Raw genomic sequence first — 17,126 nt, 5'->3', positions numbered from 1 at the left:
CTCATGGATCGTGCACTGTGCACCCCAGGGACTTCTGCATGGAGCTGGAGGGCAGCGCAGTGCAACCACGAGCTGCTCCCCACAGCCCGGCCGGTCACTCACCGAGAAGTAGTTTCTCTTAGCTGCGATGTTCGGGTTGTTGTCACTCCAGTCATAGGCCAGTTCCTCCTCCTCCTTCTCATTCAGCCATATCAGCTCAGCAGTGGCCTGAGACACAAAGCCGTGCAGGCTCTGCAGGTGTCTCAGTCGGAAGCTCGAGGTTTCCTGGACACAACGAAGTGACCCATCCCTGTGAGCTCAGACAGCCAGGGCTGAGCCTTGAGAGATGCTGCTCCCTCACTGCCCTGCAGCTGAGCGCTCCCTCCCGCCCTCACAGCAGAACTGGGCTGCTTGACCCGTGTGCCCAGGACACAGCATGTGTTCCCTGCAGCACCAGGCATTGCTCGAGGCGCAGACAGAGCCCACTCACCAGCAGCTTGCAGTACTGTGTCTCCAGCTTGCCCAGCGTCTCTGTGTAGCTAGCACGGAAATTCTGAGACATCTTACCCTGAAGGATGAAAGCATCCCTGTTATCTGATGCAGGACAGCATCCTCCAAAACCCCATCCCCAGATCCATCTCCCCAGCTCTCAATGAGTGAGAGGGGGCAGAGACAACACTCAGGGCAGCAGCCCAGCATCATTCAGAAGCTCTGTCCTTAAAAACCCATCTGCCCCATCCACCCACGGGAGGGGACATCCCGACGCTGTCACCTTCCCTTGCACACAGTCCAGGTGCTGCCATACCTCATACAGCCGTGCCTCCTTGACGCTGGAGCCCAGCTCCTCCACGCTGCTGTGGATGTGCCGCTGTGTCTCCAGCTGGGTTTCCACGCTGGGCAGGTCGCTGCCCCACTCTGCCCGCTCCAACCTCATCTGCAACAAGCCAAGAGTCCAGGTCAGCCCTCCTGGGCTGGAGGGTCACCTCAGAGGGCCAAGGAAACCTCCTGGTTGATGAAGGAGGTGATGAACCACACAGCAGCCCTAGCAGGGGACCCCAAGCCCACGGGACAGACTGGTCAGTGCAGATTTGCATGCGGCTTTGAAGACATCCTCCAATACGCAATGAAAATTGGGATCACATGAGAGAGAACAAGACAAAAGCTCTCAAGAAACTCAGAGCCATCAAAACAACCACCATCTCCAGACAGAACCACGGCTCCTCCCTCATCAGTGTGCAGGAAGGGGGTCAGCACTCACCTGCATCTCCTCCACCCAGGCCAGCAGCTCATACACGAAGCGCAGGCTGCCTTCATCCTCAGAGGAGGAGATGGCCACCAGCTCTGTCCTGGTCATGGGCTTCCTGAACCAGGAGGCAGATGAGGTGTGCAGCCCTTTGGTCAGGGACTCGCCCTTCAGCTGAGTGGTGCTCAGGGTGGGTGCAGGCACCAGCTCCAGCGTGGAGAAGTGGCCCTTTCTGTACAGGTTGGTGCACTCGAGCCTCAGCGTCACCAGCTCGTCCTGCAGGCGCATGATCCTGGAGGAGCAGCCAAGGAGTGAGCAGACGAGGAGGTGTCATGGTTTTGTAATGTTGCTGATGCTGTGCTGCCTCCTGGCACACACCAGGACGACACGCAGCAGCCCCGGAGCCCATCTCCCAACACAGCCCCACTCACCTGAACGCCAGCTCCTCCAGCTGGTAATAATTCTCATCCCGCAGGATCTGTACGTCCACCTGCAGCTGGCGGATCAGCCCCTCACACTCCTGCAGGTACACCACTACATCGGCCTCATACTGCACCGACTGGCCGGCCTCCAGGTGGGCAGCATCCTGCGTGCAGATGGGAGAGACTGAGGGCTGCTTCCCCAGCCCTGACGTGGGCAGGGAGAGCAGAAAGCCAGCACTGACTCCAGTACTAAAGGACCTCTTCAACCCTAAATTCAGTTACGGTTATGTCTGTTAGCACTCACACCTCACTCAGGATGTTGCCTTTAGAAACCCCCCAATAAACGGGAGGGACAGAGATGGCCAAGAAAGAAGAGGCAGGAAAATAAAAGAGCCAAAAGAAGGGGAAATAACAATGTCAGCCCCCACTCACAGCCTGCAGCGTGTTCTTTGCAAGTGTCAGTTTCTCTTCACAGCTCAAAGCGCCATTCTGGATTTTGTTGGCAATTTGTAGCAGCAGTTCCAGCCTGTGGAGATGGAAGGGAGAAAGTGAGGGAAAGGCACTGGGCCGCCCCTTTGGGCACGGGGGTGTTTCCATGGGGCACAGAGGAGCACCAACCTCTCCACTGCTGGCCGCAGGAGCTTCTCACGCTCCAACATCTCGATGATCAACTTGCCCCACTCCTCCTCCACGTCGTTGGGGTGATACCCCTGCGGCAACTTGATGCGTCCAAACTCAATCCACACCTGCAGAAAACACCAACAAAATAGCAACTCGTTCCTCCTCAGGTTGGCCAAACTGCGGCAAGGAAGGCAGAGCTGTGAGGCAATGTCTGCCTCCACTCCCACCCAGAGCTCTTTGCTAAATAATTTGCCCCAGGGTTATTTCCACTTCTCCGTTCCAAAATAAACCTGGAGTGAACACACCATAGTCTTGCTAAAAGCACAGCACTCCCACCTGCAAGCCTCTGCACAGCCATGATGAGCCTCACCTCCAACAGCTTGTACAGCTCCTCTATCCTTCCCTTCTCCTGCTCTCTCGCCGGGATTTCAGTTTCTTTGAAGTGTATGTATTGGTTATAAAGTGCCTGCGATGAGAAAGGCTGCATCAGAAACCACCCCAGGGAACGGCACCACGCAGCACTGTGTGCAGGGACCACATCAGGACCCACCTTCAGCTCTACAGGGTTCTGGGGGAAGGATTTATCCGACATGAGTATCGTGTGCTGCTTGATCCAGGAGATGAGGGACTCCAAGCGGGTCTGGTACTCCAACCACCTCGAGTCCACCTCCTGCAGGGGAGAACACACCGTGGTCAGCACTGCCACATCCCTGTGTACCTCTGGACCATCACAGCACAGCACCAGGAGCACACAGCCAGCAGCCCGTGCTGCTTGGGAGGGCTGATGGGGAAGCTCCATTCTCCCACAAGCTGCTCCCAGCCTGTAAGGGCTGAAGTGAGACCTCTGAGTCCCCCCCACAGTCTGGGTGCTGAGCCGCATTGCTTACGATCGCACTGATCCCTTCTCCTCCCTCAGGGACTTTGGGAAAGGCATCGTAGATTGAAGACACATAAGTTATCACCGACTTCTCATCCGGAGATGGAACATCCACGTCTGCAGAGGAGGAGCAGAAGCTGTGAGGGACCGGAGCAGACACTGTGCTCAGCTCTGTCCTGCCCTCAGCAGCCACTCACCTTCTGCATCCAGCAGCCGCGTCACCCCCAGCCGCTCCGCGATCTCGAAGGCCTGCTCCAGGTTCTCCCGGTTACTCTGGATCTGCACCCGCTCCATGTCCACCAGATCCGGCCTGCAAGACACGGTGAGAGTCCCAACACTGGGACACAGCATCCCAACCTCGTTATACCTCACCCCAACCCACAGCCTGACGCCTCGGTTGCTTTTTCTGACCTCCCGCCCTCAGCTCCTTGGTGCAGATGGTTCCAAGGCAAAAGAGACCCCAAAAACCTCACCCACATCCTGAGCAACTGAATACCACCACCAAACACAGGGGTGAGCAGGGACCCCTGGGGAGCCCCCAGCCGTCCTCCCACTCACCAACGCTTCTCACCCACCTGTATCTGTGGATGAGTGCATTGAACATCTTCCCATCGCTCCAACACGAAGAGAAGTTGGTGCACTTCACCCCAATGTAACCCGCTGTCACTTTCTGCGTCCACAGCAGCAGCTTCTCCTTGGCTGACATGTCCCCCGACTCCCCGCTGATGTAGATGTCAGAGATCTGCAAGCAGGAGCACACCAGGGGGTGATGCAGGGAAGGCTCCACCAGGACGCCCAGTTCCTGCAGCAGGGCTGGCAGCCCCCAGCAGAGCAGGAGTCCATGTTGGCCCATGGCACCACAGCAGCTCGGAGCAGGGCAGAGGGCAGGATAGGAATGCCACATCCCAGCTCCCCCTCACCATGCCCAGTGCAGGTGGCAGTGCCACCATGGCACTGCAGCATGGACTGAGCACCATCAGTGCCTTCCCATAAGAGCACAGCACCGGCTGTGGATCCCAGCTTTGCACGTGACAGCTCGCACGTGTCTCCATGCCAGACTATTTCTGATTGACACTGCTTGCTCTCCCATCCTCCCAGCTCCCCAATTAGCACAATTACCTCGCTTTAATTACGGGGCAGACAAAGGGAAGGGTGTGAACTGTGCATACTTTCTGTGTGCTGGCAGAACACAACCCAGCTGCACGCTGTGCGTTCCTCCTCCCAGCAATGCCGGGAGCATCAGCACCAACCCCTCCTGCTGCCCCTCCGAGTCTAATTCGCCCCCATTGTGCTCCATCGCTGCATCCCCCAAACCCTGGGCAGGAGGAATGGCAGGGCTCCCCCCACGCCGTGCCATTGGTATGCTGCAGCTCACCTCCCTCCAGCCTGATCCGCTGTCACGCACAGAACCGCTCTTTGTCAGCGCGGCCACAGCCAGCGCCGCCGTTAACTCTTCCAGACCCAATGGCCGTGGCTGTGGGCCGGGGATGGGTGATGCACTGTGTGGCTGCACAGCTCCCAGCATGGAAGGAACCCTCAGCAAACCCATGGAACCCCCGTGCAGGGGGCTGACCTGCCTCAATGCCCGGCACGGACACTCCATGCTGCAACCAGCCCCAGTAGTGCCTTCCTTTCCACCATTCCCAGCAGGGTTATCACCTGCCAGGTCTCCCCATGAGCACATTCATGCAGGAGACCCTCCTGGAGGTGTCTGGAGATGCACAGGGTGCAGCACCAGCTCCACCCTCCTTTCTTCCTACATTGGTGTCAGGACTGAGATTTAGGGAGGCAATATGCAGACAGTAACATCGGGCAGCTCCTCCCAGGCCTTTCCAGCATCCACAAAGCAACTGGTGGCCGTAGCAGTGGCACCAGCCCCAACACAGCACAGGCACAGGGTGTGCAGCCCAGCCTTCCCAGCGCTGCTCATCCCATGGCTGTGAGCAGCTCATTCAAACCGGAGCATGCTTTCACTCTATGAGCCACCTGCAACAGCAACAGCTCCAAAGCCAAGCACAGCATCCACCTCCTCCTCCTGGAGACCTTTCTCAGAACAGGCAAACAGCCCATGCTCTCTCCCAGAGATGCTCTGCCATCTGCTACCTCTGCCTCCAGCCCCTTGGAGCAGCCCCAAGCCCTGCACTGTCTCGCAGGGCTGCCCCAGCACCCCATCCCTGAGCAGAGGGTTGGCCCCAGGTGGGTGCGATGCCCGCAGAGCTCACCCTGCCCTCAGCCCCACACTGGGCTGCTGCTTCCCTCCATCAGAGCACAGCACAAGGACAAACCCAGGGGACACATTTTGAGCCCCCAGACCACCATGCTCACCCTCTGGCACCCATCATCATGGCAAATGCAATCACATCGAGAGCCCAAGCACTTGTGGTCCTAAACCCACCAACCTCACTGAGAGCCACTCCACACCATGATGGGGTGGTCCCCACGTGCACCCACTCCATGTGAACGAGACGCAGCGGAGATGCTTGAGGGGAAGAGGCTCCACACCTGCTACATCCTCAGCATCACCCACAGGATCACTGGGGGTCTGCTGGACCAGGTCCCCCCACCCCACTCCAAACAAGGGATGATGGCACACGCAGACACTGACCGTTCCTCTGTCCGGCCTCGAGCTGCCCAGCAGAGCCCGGCGCTGTGCGCTGCGTGCACCTTCAGCAGGAGAAGCCGCAGTCCCAGCAGCTCCGGTGCTCCCGGCCCACTCACTGCTGTACCCCGAGGAGCAGCAGGCGGTGCCACCCGAGGACCCGCTGTGGGACATGGGCAGCCCATGTGCATGGCCCTGCCCGGCACCAGGTGACGGCAGCACCAGGGACTTCCCGGCACCAGGATTTTCCATCTGCTCCACCATGGGGGACGGTGTAGACAGTTCTGAAACAGTGCCCGGCTCCGCAGTGGAGGTCCATGCAGCACTGGAGCTGGGCTCCCCGCTGCCCCCTCTCCCCCACATCCCCATCGTGCTGCTGTCCGCCGGCTCCCAGCTCCGCACCGGCTGTTCTCCGCACACAGGGCTGGCTGGGGACCCCTCGCTGCGGTGCTTCCAGAGCCCATCGTGGCTTTGTGGCAGTGGCAGCAGTACAGCCCTGGTGCTGCCCGTACCGCTGCGCTGCAGCCGGACCAGGCGGCTCACGGCCCGCTCACAGCCCTGCAAGGCTGGGTTGTCCATCAGGCGGGCGATGACGGTCGTGCCCTCCTCAGGGGAATCCCCCGCTGTCTGTGCCCCCCTCGGCTCCGGCACCAGCTGAGCTTTCTGCAGCTCCCCCTGGAACCTCTCCTTCACCTGCACGATGCGCCCAGGGTCGGGGTCCCCCCCTGTATTCCAGCTCCCGTCAGGCTCCTCGTGTTGCGGTGCCGCCTCCAACTTTGGATCCTCATCCACCCTGGGCACCGCCGCAGCCGGCAGCTCCTCCTGCGGGGCCACCGCTGGCACCGCTCTCTTCTTCCCCCTCTTCCTCCGTTTGAAGCGAGCCCTTTTTTGGGGGGGCAGCGAAGCCATCCCGGCAGCTTTTTCTTTCGGCTCTTTAATGCAGCCCAGAGAATTCCCCATCTCCTCGGCACCGACAGCACCGGGGACACCGCCACCGCTACCACCGCTACGCTGCTCGCCAGCTCCCAAATGAATCCCAGTGTCAGCTTCATGGGCTCAGCGCACGTTTCGCACCACGCAGCGCTGCAGGCAGCCCCCGGCATCCCCGCACGCCCGCCTGCTGCCGCCAGCCATCTTACAGCCGGAGCTGCAGCGAGACACATTCAAAGCATCTCACTGCAGTTCAGAAATCACTTGACCTAAAAGCAGACGGAGAGCGGATTGGCTGCAGCTTCCTCTCTCCAAATATGAGGTAATTGGAGCACTGCCCTCAGCCAACACAAACAGAGAGCAGGAACCAGACAGAAAGCAGGGAAAGGGGAGGGGATGCTGGGAGGGGTGGGGAGGGAAAGAAAAGGCACAAGAAAATGGGAAGGTTGGGAAAGGTACATAAAGGAAGGGGTGGGAAAGAGATGGGAGAAAAAGCAGGGAGGAGTCAGAGACGTGCCACACGCACAGGGATGGGGATGGGAATGGGGATTGGGATGGGGATGGGGATGGGGATGGGGATGCAGAACGCTGCCAGCTCCCATGTGGCACACCAGGAGGGCTGCTCTCACCGCGACCCCCAGCACCGCAATCGCCACAGCCCCAACAACCCACATCACGTGCCCACCCCCTGCCCAGAGGGACAGCGCTGGGGCAGCCCCATGGACACAGCAAGAAACGACCGCAGCCCCCACCACAAACAGCGCTGCAGCCCCCACTGGGCTCAGCCCCACGTCCTGCATTGGGCACGGCTCCGCTGCAAGGAGCACACGGCACCCACAGCACAGGGGACCACGTGCCAGCAGCAGCGATGAGACAGCAAATAAGCGGAAGATAAAGATGGAGGGACAAAGCCCAACCACAGCCACCTCCTGGGTCAACCCCCTGTGAGAAGGAACCCATGGACATCACCAGCCCCACAACATGGGGCAGCACCGACCCAGACTGCAGAGCTCAGCACTGCCACCATCCCACCCCACACTGCTCTGCTCCCCGTTGGGGCCGCCAGCTGCAGCACCAGGATACGGGAGATTAAGAGACTCACAATGGAGCTACAGCCCAGAGAAAATCCCGCTGGCGCAGGGGGGGACGTGCGCAGGCTCAGGGCTGTTTGCCTGCAGGGGGGCAAGGGGAGCACGGGCAGCTGCCGGCACACCCAGCAGATGGGACCGGGTCCCATCTTGTGCCACGGCCCCGCTCGACCCCAGGGTCACATGGCACAGCACCCCATTGGGGGCTCACACCCTATTTGCCCCCACTGCAGAAAGACCCTCCCCAGTCACACAGGGCACCATCATGGCCACGCAGCCACTCCAGCACAGGGCATGCTCCAGACAAGCAGGAGCACCCAGGGACATCCTTGCATTGTCCCCATTCCTCCCCATCAGCAGGGATGCTGTCATCCCCTAGAAATGCCATTGGAAAGGGCACTGGGCAGCAGCCGCGTCCTGGGAACGCGGCAGCCCTGGCTCCTGTCCACAGCCAGAAATGTCCTCACCCCAAAAGCTTTCGGAAGGAACCAACAGTCCCACAGCGCAGCCAAGGCAGCAGCTCCCTGGGGGCTGCAGCTCAGCCTCTGGAAATGAAAAGCTTCCTTAAGAGGCCTCGAACCAGCACTCATCACGCCTGGCAGATGCCACTGGGGACACGTCAGGGAACCAGGGATGGTCTTTGGGCGGCAGCCACCAGCTCACAGCTGCCACCACCTCCAGCCCCAGCCCTGCTCCTCGGGCACCGCACACACTGCGGGACCCCAAGGTCAGTGCCCACCCCTGAGCACCCAGATTGACCCTTCCCAGCTGAGCGCCGTCCTCCCCAGCCTGGCACATCAATGGGGCCACACGTCACCTCTCCGGGGGGACCAAAGCTATCTCTGCATAACCTGAGGTGACCAAAGACTCAAGAGTCTGTTTTGCATCCACAGCACCCAGCTGCTGGAGATGACTGTAATTGCACCCTGCCTGTGTCAGACAGCATCCACCCCACCCCAACCCACTGCCACACAGCCAACATGTGCCATCCTAATGAGCCCACACTGACAGCCGTGCACCCACCCCATCCCCACCACCCACCCCACGCCTGCTCTCCTCCATAGGATTCATCTGAGCAAACAGCCACTGCCAACCACCGCGGTGTTAAGCCAAGGCCACAGCACACAGCCCATCTTCAACAATTTAATTATGGAAATGATGAGACAAGGGAGTAGTTATTCTCCAGCACCAGTCTCCATGGCACTGCCATGCACGTGAACCCCCCGCCCACTCAGTGCACCAGCATGGACCGACACCAGAGTGCTGGGAGCAGCCCCACACCCTGCAGGGAAAGAAGGGTTTGCTGCCTACCTGGAAGTGGAGGATGATGGTCCATATGAGCCCCAGGGTGAGCTTGGGATTGCCATCTGTAATGTCATCATTGCGAATGTTCACCAGTTTCACCTGATAGAGAAGCAAACAGTCAGAACTCCCCACCATGGGGCCCAAACCCCAGCACGGTGCACCCGGATGGTCAGCCCTGTGCCCCAGGTGTCGGGGCTGCGGCTCCAGCGCTTCCCCAGCACTTAACTGCTCCATTTCAGTTGGCAGGGAGAAGTGCCCCATCCCCAAAGCCCCGAGAGCTGATGCATAATTTAATAGCTACAGACCACAGAGCATACTTAAAAGAGGATGGCCGAGCTTTATTAACTCCCCGGTGGGTTCAGAACCAAGCTGTGCTCATCTGTCCTCCCTAACAAAGGCAGATAACCAGCACCCACCAGGTCTGTGTCCTGGCAGACGCAGCCCAGAGCTGCTCCCTCATGACTGCTTTGCTCTCAGAAGAGCACTGAGCACCAGGCATGCAATGAGCCAGATCCACGGGGGTGTGTTGCCCCAGCAAATCCCAGCACCAGGCCAGCAGCAAGGAGGTAAAAGCTGCTCTGTCTGGGGGGAGAAACTGCCTGCAGCCACCGGCAAAATGAGGGGCTGGGGGAGGAAGGGGGGCTGCTCCCTGGGGCAGGGCATGCGCGCAAATTTATTCTGTGTCCTCAGGCAGCAGAGAAAAACCTCTGCTCCAAAATGGAACCCACCCCCCGTGCAGCCTCACCTGCCGCTGCTTCAGGAAATCCAGCGCGATCTGCACGTTCTGCAGTCGGTGGAATCGCATCCGGCCTTTCTCACGGGGCTGCAAAAAAAGGTGGGGGCTGCAGAGCTGCCTGGTGGGATGCGCTGCCTGCACTGCACACACTGCACTGTGCTGCACACCCCGCATGCTGCCTGCAACCCGCCGTGCCCCATGCACACAACGCGCTCTGCACTCTGTACTTGTTCTGGAGCTGAATAAAGTTGTGGCCAGGTGGAATCCCATTGAAAGAGGGAAAAGCCCCCACGGCTCCAAGAGATGCTCTGCTGGGATGAGCTCCGGGCCACTCCACACCCCAGAACGTCCCTGCAATGGGGCTCAGTGCTGCTCCCAGCACTGGGCACAACCAGCTCAGCCCCAGGGGTTTCATGGCAGGGATCAGCTGCTGGTCCCCAGTGACAGCCCGAGGAGCAGCGTGGGCCCAGCTCCTCCCATGCAGGAGCCACAGCGCTGTGTTTGAGCCCCTGGGAGCGGTGAGGTGCCCCAGCAGAGCAGTGCTGGCCAAGGATGGAGCTGCAGGGGCATAGCCACCACTGCAGGAGGAGCAGCTTGAGGGGGGCTGCACCCACAGCTCCCACAGTCACTGCACAAGTAGCACAGGGCTGGGAAATCCATCTTCTTAGCCAAGGGTGAGGGACTCTATTTGTATACAACAGGCATGGCTGGGCCCTGTTAGGTTTCACTCTCATTTCATTTGCATGCATGGGGCCATTCGGCCCCACTGCTGCCCAGTGACCATGCCGGCGTGTGCCATGCAGTGGGGTTAGCAGACAGCACTCCAGGCTCAGCAGGGACCCAGGTGGGGTCCGTGGGAGCATGCAGACCCCATTCCAGCCCTGTGTGCATGCAGACAGCCCAGCCAGAACTCCGCTCCTCTGCTGCCAGCACCGGGGATGTACAGAACACCCCAGTGGTGCCCCATGGAGGGGAAGGTCAGCGCCTGGCGGCATCGTGCTGGGCTGTCTGCTGCTCTGGGCCGACCCGACCTACTTCTTCATCATCATCTTCCTCCTCCTCCCGCTCCTCGCTGCTGGCACGGCACCAGGCCGGCGCTTTCACCAGGCGGAGGCTCCTCTGAGCTGGCGGCTCTATTTGCTAACGGGCATCGATGGAGGGGGACACACACACAGGGAAACAGAATGGAAACCAAAATGCAACACCCAGCGAAAGGAAAACCCAATAGAAAGGTGCACCCTGCAGGGTCCTCACTGCCTCTCCTGGACACCGCCAGCCCCGGGGCTCAAAGAGGGTGTAAGGGATGGGACACAGGGCAGCCTCCCTCCAGCTGTGAAGTCAAAAGGAAGAGGAAGCCTGTCTGGGTTCATTTGGCTCTGAAGCCCCAGAGCAGCTCATGGGCACCTCAGGAGGGTGATGGAGCGAGTTAAAGAACTGCTGTGCTACGCTGCTGCACCACTACATCTCAGTAGTGCGGCAGTCTGCAAAGGAGGAGGACAGAGGGGGTTCTGTGATGCTGAGATGTGAGAATAGAGCCCTGCACGCCAGCTCCGGGGCACAGATCAGCTGTGGGGCTGGGCTGAACTGAACACACTTCACAGGAACAGCTCTGGTCAAAGCCATCAGCATCCAGCGGCTTCAATACAAAGCAGGATCTGGAGAAAAAGGGCAGAACTCCCCCATTTGGGGAGGGCTCTGAGCAGGGCACCCCAAACTGACGGCTTTGGCGGCATCCGGGAAAGCAGGAGGAGAAGAGAGGGGTTGAGAGAAAAAAAATCAACAAAATGGCAACCAAAGAAACTGATGCACCTTTGGAGACAAGACTTATGGTATAAGGGATGGCTGTGAAGGCAATGGAGGACAAGGAGGGGGGGGTACAGCACTGCACTCACCAGCTTCACACCCGACAGCACCTCCAGCAGCGAGACGAGGTTGTGGCCGTCCCGCAGGTCCTCATAGAGGTCATTGATGTGCTTCCGCACCTGGAGGGGAAGGAAGGGGACACTCGGGGTGTTTGCAAGCAGACCAGTCCCCAACGTCTGCATTTAAAGTGGTTATTCCAGTTTAAAAATTACTTGGCAGTTACATGAGAAAAGCGCCTCGTGGTGCAACCTTCATCCCCCCACAGTCGCAGCCACCAGGGGAAGGTTCAGATGACACAAAACACAACCAAGAGCTGTGGGCTGGCAGCACTGCGCTGTGCCGGGGGGTGCTGCATATTGGGGTGCTCCATGCTGCCCACACCCCATGGGTTCCAGCAAGACCCCGTTACACAGGAGGTAAAAGTTACCAGCAGGGCTGCACTGCGATGTCCCAGTGCCCTCCAAAGGCACCGACACGACTCCAGCACAACCATTTCTGCTCAGAGTGTGAACACATTTTAAACCTCAACACCAATGTAAAACTTCCCAGATTGTAAAGCAGGCATTTATCTGCCTGTCCTGAGCCGGACAGACAGACAGACACTTAACCTGCATAGAACATGCAGCTCTTACCTTCATCAAGTGTTTATTGACCCATTTAGTGAAGGTTTTCTTTTGGACTCTGTCCCGTTCATCTGTGAAAAGAACACAAAGGCAGCTCTGGGTCAGTGTTTTTCATGCACAGACTCAAATGATGGGAAGAGACAGAGCAGTCACCGTCAGTGCCAGAGCTGCTGTTCCCACTGCTATATGGGAACAAGGGCTGCTTACCCACTGTCTGTGGGATGGGGCTGTGCTGGGAGCCAGAGCCTGGCCTGGTGCAGGCACAGCGCAGGGCAGGGGCAGCTTATTGGCAGCTTATTCCTCCATGTATTTTTGGTTCATTGGATTGCTGGGACTTAGGGCTTATTTCCATCACACAGCTCAGCCCCGGCAGGACAGGGGACACACAGTGCTGTCCCCAGGGTCCCACACCGGGTGGGCTGTGGTGCCCCAAGCCCTTCACCCAGGCAGCAGGGCTTCTCCTGGGGGGGATGGGATGGGAGCTGTGTGCCAGCGCTGCACAGCACCAGGGAGCTTTGTGCTGTTGTGCTGGGTGACAAAACAACATGAGAAACAAAGCAAAGGGGGAAAAAGGGCTCAGAATGGCGCCGTGCTGCCCAAGGGGCCACCTGGCAGCCCCCCCTCCCTGGGGTGCTCAGTGTAATCTCACAGCCAGCCCCGACCAAAGGGGATTGCCCTGTTTAACAGCATAATCTCAGAAGAGAGACAGCGCCTGGTGTGGTGTGGAGACGGCGGTGGGACGCTGCCACCGGCTGAGCCAGCGAGGGCAGCCCCACGCGGAGGCACAGAGCTCCCACGGGCAGCGTGGTTCCCCCACCCAACGGCGTGCATGGAACACGTGGCACATCGCAAGCACAGCCCTCCACGCCTCACCCTGCACCCCAAGCACGGCCCTGGGTGCCCCAAACCGCGCCACACACCAACTCTGCCTGGGCACCATGTCCTACATCACACAGCCGAGACTCTGTGCCACCACCTGAACGGAACCACAGCATAAGGGATGCCACACGCAGAGGGACCCCTCCTCTGCCCACCCCACAGCCCCGCTGCCGCACCTCCCTGACCCCTGCATTCATTCAATGAGGGCTGGGTGATGTTTGACCCCGCTGCCAGCGCGACGCAGAGCCCACAATGTTGTGCCATGGGGCTGGGAGAGGCACTAACCCATGCAGCACATCCGGCACAGCACGCGCGCGCTCAGCCACCTCTCCTCCATGCACAGATGCTGCGCGTCCATCGCGCTGGGTCCCGTGGGGCGTCCGCTCTGTCCAATGCAGGGTCAGGTGGGGAAGGGGCTCCGGGCGGCACCTCCAGCCCCAGCGGGTGACGGCTGGGCCGCAGCTCCTCCCTCCGCAGCACTTCCTACACCCGCTGCCCCCAGCTCGGGGCCCAGCAGTTCCTCCTTTGGGACATGGCCCAGCACCCCACACACACCATTGCTGCCCGCGCTTCCTGCAGTGCTGCAGCCCGCAGGGGATGGGCGCTCCTCCCAGAACCACAGCGCGGCACCTCCGACGTCCCCAGGTGCTGCAGTCCCAGCAGAGACCTGTGCAGACTTCAGCTCACGAGGCAGCAGGGCAGGACGGGCAGAAGTGGCCGCAGAGCCCGGTGGCACCGCAGAGCCCTGGAGCTGGGCACAGCCCGGCAGGCACCGCGCTCGTTTCTCCCCCTCTTGTTTTCCAGTTAATTGCACGGTGCAGACGGGGCCAGGACGGACAATGCTGGGCTTCTTTCCCCACTCGCGCCTCCCCGCCAGCGCTCTCCTCACCAGCGATGTCCCGGCTCTGCAGCGCTGGTGCTGGATTCCGGCTGTGGGCTGCCGTCCTGCCTGGCACGCCAAGAGATAACGGGGGCCTCCTTTATCGCCTCCTCTCTTCCTTTTCTTCTAAATATAATCCCGCTGCAGACCTGCAGGTCCCAGCCCCGGGGAAGGGCAGCGGTGTCCCCGCGCATGGCAGGGGCGCGTGGGGAAGGGCCGCGTCACCGAGTGCTGCGCAGTGATGTCGGGGTGGGCCGGGGGCTCCCAGTCGCTCTCCCCATCCCCATCTCACACAGAAGCAGCGTTTTGCCCTTTTCGGCCCTATTTCACCACCCTGAGGGTTGTGGTTCTAACTGGGCTGCACACACCCCACCATCCCAGCTAATTATAATGCCCGGCTGCTGCTGCCTAACGATATTAAGGCCTCGCAAGCTTATCCCCGCTGGATAATCTTTCCCAGACTCACCCCCATGCAACCTGTCGCAGCCCCCCCGCGCTACCCCCTGTCTGTCCCTGCCCACCGCACACCCCCAGCCCCATGGCTGCCAATGGCCGTGGCACAGCAGTGACAGCGGGGCTGTGGGCAGCAATCAGTGACCTGGGACCATTATTCCCTGCACAGCGAGCAGCGTCGGCTCCCAGCAGAGATCCTGCTGCCATCAGGCACCCCACATCCTTCATCACGTGCCTGTGCCAACACCGGGTGGTGCTTTTCAGCCTTCGGAGCTGCACAGACGTGCTGCGCTTCCGTGCTGCTGCGTTCCCAAAGCAGGTGAGGCTGCGAGGAGACCCAAACCCGGCGAGTCTGGGCACAGCCACAGCACCACCGCAGAGCTGCACAGCGGGAATGGGAGAACCGCCCTGCCCCACATCTGCCCCACATCTGCTCTCTGGTGCCCGGAAACCAGAGGCATCAGATGTACTGGGGTGAAAAGCGTGTCCAGCAGCACCGCTGTCCTGTGGTGCAACCTGTCCCAGCACAGACACAGGTGAGGGGCAGTGGGGGTCCCACGTTGTCTCCCCACACCTCTGCTCCAGCAGCAGCTCAGCCCCTGTGGCACAGAGCACAGCTCATAGGGGACGTCTCTGAGCTGTGCACACCATGAAAGCCGCTCTGTGCAGCGCAGCACCCGGCCGGGCACCGAGTGAAGGAGGGTTTTGTTCACAGACACGTTGGGAAACAAACTTGAAATTCTGAAGCAAATCGCTTTCACTTCAACGCCTTCAAAACATGGCAATAAAGGGGACGTGCTCTTCTAAACGTGGTGCTTCCAAGATGGGGAACAGGCAGCAAACTGCCCGGAATGCAACGGATCCAAAACGCGCTGGCAGCCAATGTGAGCACTGACACAATCCATCACAACAGCCCAGTTAATCGCTCAGCATTACGGAGCATTGCGAAACGGGGAGAGGAGACGGCCGTGACTCAGCCCGGGAGGAAACAGCACAGAGACCCGCAGTGGGGAACCGTCCCACACGTGGAATGGGGGGATAGAGCCGGGCTGGGCACAAAGCGGCTGCAGGACGAGCCTCGTGCTCTGGATGCTGGGTTGGGAGGGAGCTCAAAGCCCACCCGGTGCGGAGCAGCAGGAACCAGGAGGCGGCCGGGCCATGGAGGGCAGCGCTGAGCCCCGTGAGCCCGGCAGGAGCAGAACCTAATTTGGGAAACTGAGGCCGGTTGAGCAGCGGAGCCGCCGCGGCACCGAGCGGCGCCCTGACGTCAGCGGAACGAAACCACGTGCGGGGATCGCACCGGCACAAAACGCGGCGCCGGACCCCCCCGCCCCGACACCCCCCGGGAGCGACGAGCGGAGACACCGCGTTCCCACCGCTCCGCCCGGCGCCGCCCCTACCTGCCCCGCTGCGGCTCCGCCAGTACAACGCGCCGGCGATGCCCAGGACGTGGCTCAGCACGAAGGCGGCGGGCGGCAGATACGAGCCGTCCGGCAGCGGCATCGCGCTCTACCGCCCGCCCGGCGCTGCCCGCGCGGCTCTCGCCTTCCTTCCGCCCCGACACGAGCCCGGCATGGCCGGCACCGCGGGCAGAGCGTCCTCCTGAGACCGGTAACGGAGCTCAGAACGGGGGCAGAGTTGAAGCGGAGCTCCGGGCCGACGCCAACATCTTCCCCGCGCGGTCAAACTTTGGCCCCCCCTCCTCCTTCCATGGGAGAAACGTCATCTCCCGGATTTCCATTCCCGGCCCCGCTGGACGGCAGCGGCCTGAGAGCAGCGGCTGGGAGCGGGGGGGCCGTGCGGGGCCGTGCGGGGCTGTGCGGGGCTGTGCGGGGCTGTGCGGGGCCGTGCGTGGAGCTGGGGGGCAGCGGCAGCTCGGGACCCGGCGGCAGGAAATCCCCCAGCGGAGGGGACGGAGCGGAGCCGCATTTAGGCCTCGTTCATTCCTCCTCCGATTTACTGGAAGAGCAACAAAAGCTGCCTGGCATCTCCCTGCGCTCCCGGAGCCGCTGCTGGATGCGGACGTAGCAGGGCAACAGGCGTGGAGGTGCGCACACAGCACGGCACAGCTCGCTCTTTCTTGCAGCCCACAGGCTGGAGGAAGGCAGGGCTCGAAGGAAAGCAGGACTCATAGATGATACCCTACGAGATAATGGTTTCCCATGCACTTCCTCACGCTGTAGCCCAGCCCAGGCAGGTGATGCTCTGTTATCCTCACAGCTGCCGCTGGGGCGCCGGGTGGGCGATGCTCGGCAGTGCCCATGAGCGGCCCCACCCCGCACATCTCGGCCCCACAGCGCACACACGTTGAGCTGCGGTTTCTCTTCTCACTGGGGCTGCACAGCCCCAAACCCTGCGCTGAGTCAGAGCCGTCAGCCCAGCCCCGCTGGGGCCGCAAACGGGCTGTGGGTTGTGCCCCAACGCCCCGCAGCCCCCACCAACCACCCCCACCCCAGCGCTCTGCTCAGCTCTCTGGGCACGCAGGAAGTGATTCTGAACTAGAAACGGGGTTTGCCCTCAAAGCAGCTTCCAAGAAGTGCTGAGATGAGAGCGGAAAGCTGCAAAACAGCAACCCAGCAGCTGCCAGCCTGGAGGGCACCACCAGCAAACGGCATGGACCCAAAAACA

General features: G+C 60.8%; 1 protein-coding gene across 32 annotated transcripts in view; it reads right to left on the bottom strand.

The window, feature by feature from the left end:
• Nucleotides 1–17,126, bottom strand: part of MACF1 (microtubule actin crosslinking factor 1) — a 108,944-nt gene that overhangs the window by 72,927 nt on the left and 18,891 nt on the right. For 17 of the 32 annotated variants that reach the window (XM_085518545.1, XM_085518552.1, XM_085518548.1 and 14 more), the window contains exons 1-13: nt 5,748–6,916; nt 3,718–3,884; nt 3,340–3,452; nt 3,153–3,259; nt 2,816–2,935; nt 2,636–2,731; nt 2,263–2,390; nt 2,077–2,170; nt 1,654–1,808; nt 1,238–1,514; nt 785–913; nt 470–547; nt 103–264 (exon numbers count right to left, since the gene is read on the bottom strand). In XM_085518545.1, the coding sequence (XP_085374671.1) occupies nt 103–264; nt 470–547; nt 785–913; nt 1,238–1,514; nt 1,654–1,808; nt 2,077–2,170; nt 2,263–2,390; nt 2,636–2,731; nt 2,816–2,935; nt 3,153–3,259; nt 3,340–3,452; nt 3,718–3,884; nt 5,748–6,701 (2,580 nt within the window). In that variant the 5' untranslated portion in view covers nt 6,702–6,916. Of the gene's footprint in view, nt 1–102; nt 265–469; nt 548–784; nt 914–1,237; nt 1,515–1,653; nt 1,809–2,076; nt 2,171–2,262; nt 2,391–2,635; nt 2,732–2,815; nt 2,936–3,152; nt 3,260–3,339; nt 3,453–3,717; nt 3,885–5,747; nt 6,917–9,070; nt 9,164–9,809; nt 9,888–10,835; nt 10,941–11,692; nt 11,783–12,295; nt 12,358–13,450; nt 13,593–15,898; nt 16,183–17,126 lie in introns of those variants that run through there. The other 15 variants (XM_085518556.1, XM_085518568.1, XM_085518572.1 and 12 more) reach the window with 5 other exon arrangements.

This window comes from Coturnix japonica, chromosome 17 (genome assembly GCF_054131305.1).
Source record: "Coturnix japonica strain WE chromosome 17, WE-NBRP24, whole genome shotgun sequence".
In the NCBI taxonomy this organism is placed as follows: Eukaryota; Metazoa; Chordata; class Aves; order Galliformes; family Phasianidae; genus Coturnix; species Coturnix japonica.
This window is presented reverse-complemented; position numbering and strand designations above follow the sequence as displayed.